Here is a 6,000-nt window from a genome sequence, read left to right on the forward strand (position 1 = left end):
CTAGCTAGCAACCAGTGAGCAGTACAATGCAACAGTCCCTGTTTAAATACATGTTCAAGTGAACCATGTGACCCGAGTGATGAAGCATTTGGCAGGTGCAGGCAGTAAGTTAATCATTGCATGACAGCCCTTAGCACTCAGGTGAGGTCAGGAATTGATTGATAGATTGATTTGGATGGGGTAGAATGACAGTTTCAAATAGACTGGGCTACTTCTAAGAGCTCAAGGGATTACTGTCCCAGGTAGACTTTTTCAGATTATACTAGCCTATAGGTATATTTTACACATTAAATGAGGCTAAACTGTAGGCTGTTACCGGAGAAATAATAAGTTACAGTGAATTACTGCAAAATGTGCAAACTGTTGCCATTTGCAGTCCTTAACTGTTGCACAGTTTATTCAGTTGCCAGCTTCATGACCTGGAGCCAAGCAGACAGGCAATATGTTTTCTGTGGAGTAATTAATATTCAATTCATTATAACCTCCATTGCTTTCTGTTGGGTAGGAGGAATGCAAAAAAATATATTCGGAATTTTGAAGAGGTTTACTGTGTCAATTTGCCTCTCAATCGAAAACTCTGATGGCAAAGCCTCAAAGTCCAATAAGGGAAAAAAAATATTGCGGTGGAGAATTTTTCGCAGGATGAACTACAACACATGCAGAGGGTTGTACTCTAAGTTAATACTCATTGATGGCTACAAATAGCGTGTTGACATCAAACTCTGCCTGTTACAACCAGCCTATCAGTGGTTTGACAAGTTACACCTGGAACAAGTGCAATCACAAGAGATCTATTGGACTAAAAGAGGACAAAAAGCCTAACACGACCAGAAAGAGCACCTACTTTTTGTAGTATACACAATGTGAAGAAAAGCAGAACAGAGTTCTTTGTCTGTTGGTTCACAATTTGGTTCACTAACAGAGGATTGAGTTTGGTTCACTTATGTTACTGCTCATGTTGCCAAAACATTTGAAAATTGGGGAGGCATGTTTTTCATAACTCTCAAGGGAGTTAAACATTAACTCTCTAGCTCTCTTAGCTCAACAACTCGGATCCAGAGGAGTCAAATAACACTCTGTAGTGTTGCTGCAACTCTTGATGTTTGATGTTTGATTTTGGCTGAACACCAGTCTAACTCTGATCAATCGAACTCTGGCAAATTTGCTGTGTACATATGTGTACACCAGTGAAAAATAAAGTCATGTACCGTTTCTTGACTACTTCATCTTCACTTAACGGTATTTTCCAATATTTTCTTTTCAGTGAACAGTTCAGTATTTTCCTCATATTGACACCAGTGAAAAATAAAGTTATGTACCGTTTCTTGACTACTTCATCTCACTTAACGGTATTTTCCAATATCTTCGTTTACAGAGAACAGTCCAGTATTTTCTACATATGACACCTGTCAAAAATAAAGTTATGTAGCGCTTTTTGACTAAATAGTGGCTTGCCATATTTAGTACAGAGATAAATTGTTTTACATTTTACGGTCACTGACTGTTGCAATTTGACAGTTTTTTGCCGTTATTTCAACAGGCATTTTTTACAGTGCATGTCTGACTCTGGTGTTGTGTCTGCATCATGTCTGACTCTGGTGTTTTGTCTGCATCATGTCTGACTCTGGTGTTTTGTCTGCATCATGTCTGACTCTGGTGTTTTGTCTGCATCATATCTGACTCTGGTGTTTTGTCTGCATCATGTCTGATTGTGGTGTTTTGTCTGCATCATGTCTGACTCTGGTGTTTTGTCTGCATCATGTCTGACTCTGGTGTTTTGTCTGCATCATGTCTGACTCTGGTGTTTTGTCTGCATCATGTCTGACTCTGGTGTTTTGTCTGCATCATGTCTGACTCTGGTGTTTTGTCTGCATCATGTCTGACTCTGGTGTTTTGTCTGCATCATGTCTGACTCTGGTGTTTTGTCTTCATCATGTCTGACTCTGGTGTTTTGTCTGCATCATGTCTGACTCTGGTGTTTTGTCTGCATCATGTCTGACTCTGGTGTTAACTCTGCACTCTGTGCTGCCATGTGTCTAATTCCTGCACCGTATCCACTAGTGCTGGGTGATATGGGGAAAAGGGAATATCACAATATGGATTACTTCTAGTGTGTGTGTGTGTGTGTGTGTGTGTGTGTGTGTGTGTGTGTGTGTGTGTGTGTGTGTGTGTGTGTGTGTGTGTGTGTGTGTGTGTGTGTGTGTGTGTGTGTGTGTGTGTGTGTGTGTGTGTGTGTGTGTGTGTGTGTGTGTCCATAGTGTGCCTACCTCCACGGCAGTACTACCTGCATACATGATATTTGTCATTGTGCTTCCTGGACTGTGCACCTGGGGGTGGCGTGTCCCTTTAAAACAGACGTTTGTGTATGTCAATACCAGTGGTTCTGTGCACATATTTGTTTCAGTTCTTGTGATCAATGTGTGTCTGCATGAGACTTTGAGTAACTTTAATGAAGTGCTCTGTCTTTCCGTCTGTCTCTCTGTCTGTCTGTTTCTCTCTCTCTCTCTCTCTCTCTCTCTCTCTCTCTCTCTCTCTCTCTCTCTCTCTCTCTCTCTCTCTCTCTCTCTCTCTCTCTGTCTCTCTCTCTCTCTCTAGCCTTAGGGATTGCAGTGTAACAGAAGAGGGTTGTGCTCTTCTGACATCAGCTCTGGCATCAAACCCCTCCTCACACCTCATAGAGCTGTATCTAGATTACAATAAACTAGGAGCCTCAGCAGTCAAGCAGATCTCTGCTCTGGTGGAAGACCCAAACTACAGACTTGAGAAATTACAGTAAGTAAAACCATGCAACATCATGTGTGCAATATTTCACTGATTCTTGAAAGTTTGGCAAAAACATGTCCCTGCAGTAAAATATTAATTCTGTTGAAAATCAACTAAATTTTCACAAACAAAATGAACCCAGGTAATGGCCAAGGGGTCTGTCACACGAATACACAGTTGTTTGAAATATTTAAGTGTAATTTTATTACTTTTCATGGCTATAAACCTGTCCACACCCTGTAAAAACGCCTGTCCCAAGGACTGGCATCATCATTTCAATTGACTTAAAATACAAAAATCACTAACAGAATTGAACAATATCACCATGATGTGGAAGACCATATTAAAGTGGTTCTACAGATGTGCACATAGTGGATGTAAAACAATATTTACTATTATTTACTGATTGCTCAAAATGTGTCCAGCATATTGGTCACCACCGTCAGATTTTTTCTAAAAGACAATAAAATCAGGTATGCACAAGGTAATTTTCATTACTGAGGACCCCTTTTCAAACCTTCAGCTCTACTGCCTACTTCACCATCACTGAAGCTCCTGTAAGTTTATTATTTTGTCCTCAATTTGTTAATTTGTTTGGACACTGGTACTGTCCCAACCATAAACTGTCAACACCGTCGGGGGTTTTAATAGTATTGTATTACATTAATGTTAATAAATATAATTTTTTTCAGAAAAGGTATGAAGCACCCAAGAAACAGAGCGAAAATGAAATGGCTAATGTGAACAAACAATGCATAATATTTAAAAGAGTGTTTTTTTTGTCTCACACCGTCAGATGTCACCACCGTCAGATTTTGTTCTGCTCATCATGTTGTTCCATATTTTACTAAATTGTGCTGGTTAATGAAACATTACTAGGCATGTTAGTAATAATTGTGATCCAAAATGAGACTCTAGCCACCACTGAGGTGCATTTGGAGGTTTTTTTGTCAGAAAACCTGACGGTGGTGACATCTGATGGAGTTCACCAAAAAACACATGTTTTACGTGTTTTTGACATGTTTTATTAAGAATATGCATACAATAAGTGTCTACAGTTATGTTGAATTGTTAAAGTAATTCACTTTAATACAGTAAACATGTGTTTTTACTTCTAATTCTGTCTGCCGCTGTTGACAAAACAAGAAAGAGCGTATTTTATGAAAAATGTTAAACATGGGGAGCTTGGCCAATGCATTCACTGCACAGCCAAGACCTACATCTATGATAATACACCTCTATATTTTGGATTTGAACAACTTAAAAGCTGTTTTTACCACATTTTCAACAACCAGTGGCTTACTTCCTAGATAATCTAACTAATGAAGTAAAAAGACATGCTCATACTGTGCACACACAAAAATAAAGTGTTTATGCAAGATGCCATTGACTTGAGAGGGCTATTTATTTTGCTAAATGCAGGTACTAATTAGGCCACTTTCACCACTCTCAGATTACTGTCACCACCGTAAGTTCTTAAGTCACCACCGTAAGAAGGAGTTTTGGACATTTTAAAGGAATGTGCTTACAACATTTTCCTTAGGAGTTGTTGAAATATCAAAGTAATAGCCAATTTAAGCCTACAGGAATATTTGTGAAATTACAAAAAATTGTTTGTTGTATTTAGGCGTTAAGTAAGCATCGTTTGACGGTACATATTTTAAAATTAGAACACATGAAACAGTATTAAAATAGAACAAAAGTGAATTTTCAACATTTAAAGGCATATGTGTGAACCAAAAAATATACATAATCACTTAAAAACTCCAGATACATTTGCAACCAAATCAATACAATTTTAATAACTTTTAATTGTGTCTGACGGTGTTGACAAAAAACAAGCTATGGTCGGAGAAAAGCCTGATTTCTGAAAAAAATACATAATGGGGAGATTGGCCTTGTGCATTTCTGAAAAGCCAAGACCTTAGTCTACAAGGATATACCATATCATTTTGTAATTCACTTTGTTTTTTTCTGTCAACATTACAACCTGTTTTAGCCACTTTCTCAAGAATCAGTGATCTATCAGTGATTATAAAGAGATTGTGATTACTTATTGGTCTTGAGAAATACTTTCTTTATTTGTGTTGAAATAATTGCTATTACAGTTGAAAAAAAATCATAATTATCTTATTATTATTATTGATAATGACATTATATTCCTGGCGATGTAACAGCATCACACTTTGACACTTTGATCAGTCATTACCTGTCTGTCTATATCAGTAACCTGTTGCTAACTTGGCAATCATACTCTAATGTAACTTGCTACATTATTGTCACATTTTTATTATGGTTGAGAAAACCATTTTTATGGTAAAATATTAACAGCATCACACTTTAACCACCTTAATCACTCATTACCTGTCTGTCTATGTCAGTAATCTGTTGCTAAATTGACAGTCATACCTTAATACCTGTATACCTCATTGTTACATCTTTGTGTTTTCAATATCTTTTTCAGCTTGGAAAACACTGGGAAGTAGCCTCTTAGTGCAGATGGGGCCGACAGCTGGCCTATTCACTATTTGCTGAAAATACTCAACTACATCATAACAGCATCGCTATGACATTACAGAGAGCCTTAAGTAATAGATTAAGATATAGCCATTACAATTTTGGTGACAGTGAGGTTATAACATACAGTAGGCTCTGGTGACAGTAAGGTTGTAACATAGGCTCTGGTGACAGTAAGGTTATAACATAGGCTCTGGTGACAGTAAGGTTATAACATAGGCTCTGGTGACAGTAAGGTTATAACATAGGCTCTGGTGACAGTAAGGTTATAACATAGGCTCTGTGCTAAGGGGTTAATTCAAAGCCAAAGGAAACCGCTGTAAGTCATGCCAAAATCAAAACAAACTCCTGTAATATGTTATAATAATGTATATACTTTTTAGTGACTGTAATCACTGTATGTGTGCTTGCCCCTCCGTTTATTGGTATGAACGAATGAATGAATGCTGAGATATTCTTTAAAGCAGAATTCACGTTTTAAACAACTTTGTCATCACTATATCTGATCATGTGCTAATAGAAATATTATAAACAGCGGCAGCACAATTCCTCTATTAAATATTAAACATGTTCATGTCTTTTTCTAATGTTGTTTTACATTGGGGTGTACTTGCTGTTGCACCGCATGATTTCACCAAAGTGGAAAAATATGTACACTATGTACATATTATTAACCTTTCCCATTGTAAGCAAAATATTACTCTTCAAAAGGGGTGTACT

The 6,000-nt window shown here is 37.5% G+C and overlaps 1 protein-coding gene across 1 annotated transcript in view; it reads left to right on the forward strand.

The window, feature by feature from the left end:
- LOC134444385 (NACHT, LRR and PYD domains-containing protein 14-like) overlaps positions 1-5,795 on the forward strand; it is a 72,719-nt gene extending 66,924 nt beyond the window's left edge. Inside the window, exons 10-11 of the mRNA XM_063193717.1 lie at positions 2,596-2,772; positions 5,228-5,795. Coding sequence (XP_063049787.1) covers positions 2,596-2,772; positions 5,228-5,249 — 199 coding nt within the window. The 3' untranslated portion in view covers positions 5,250-5,795. The remainder of the gene's footprint in view (positions 1-2,595; positions 2,773-5,227) is intronic.
- The last annotated feature ends 205 nt before the right edge of the window (positions 5,796-6,000 follow it).

The sequence above is a fragment of the Engraulis encrasicolus genome, unplaced genomic scaffold (genome assembly GCF_034702125.1).
Source record: "Engraulis encrasicolus isolate BLACKSEA-1 unplaced genomic scaffold, IST_EnEncr_1.0 scaffold_53_np1212, whole genome shotgun sequence".
Lineage (NCBI taxonomy): Eukaryota > Metazoa > Chordata > Actinopteri > Clupeiformes > Engraulidae > Engraulis > Engraulis encrasicolus.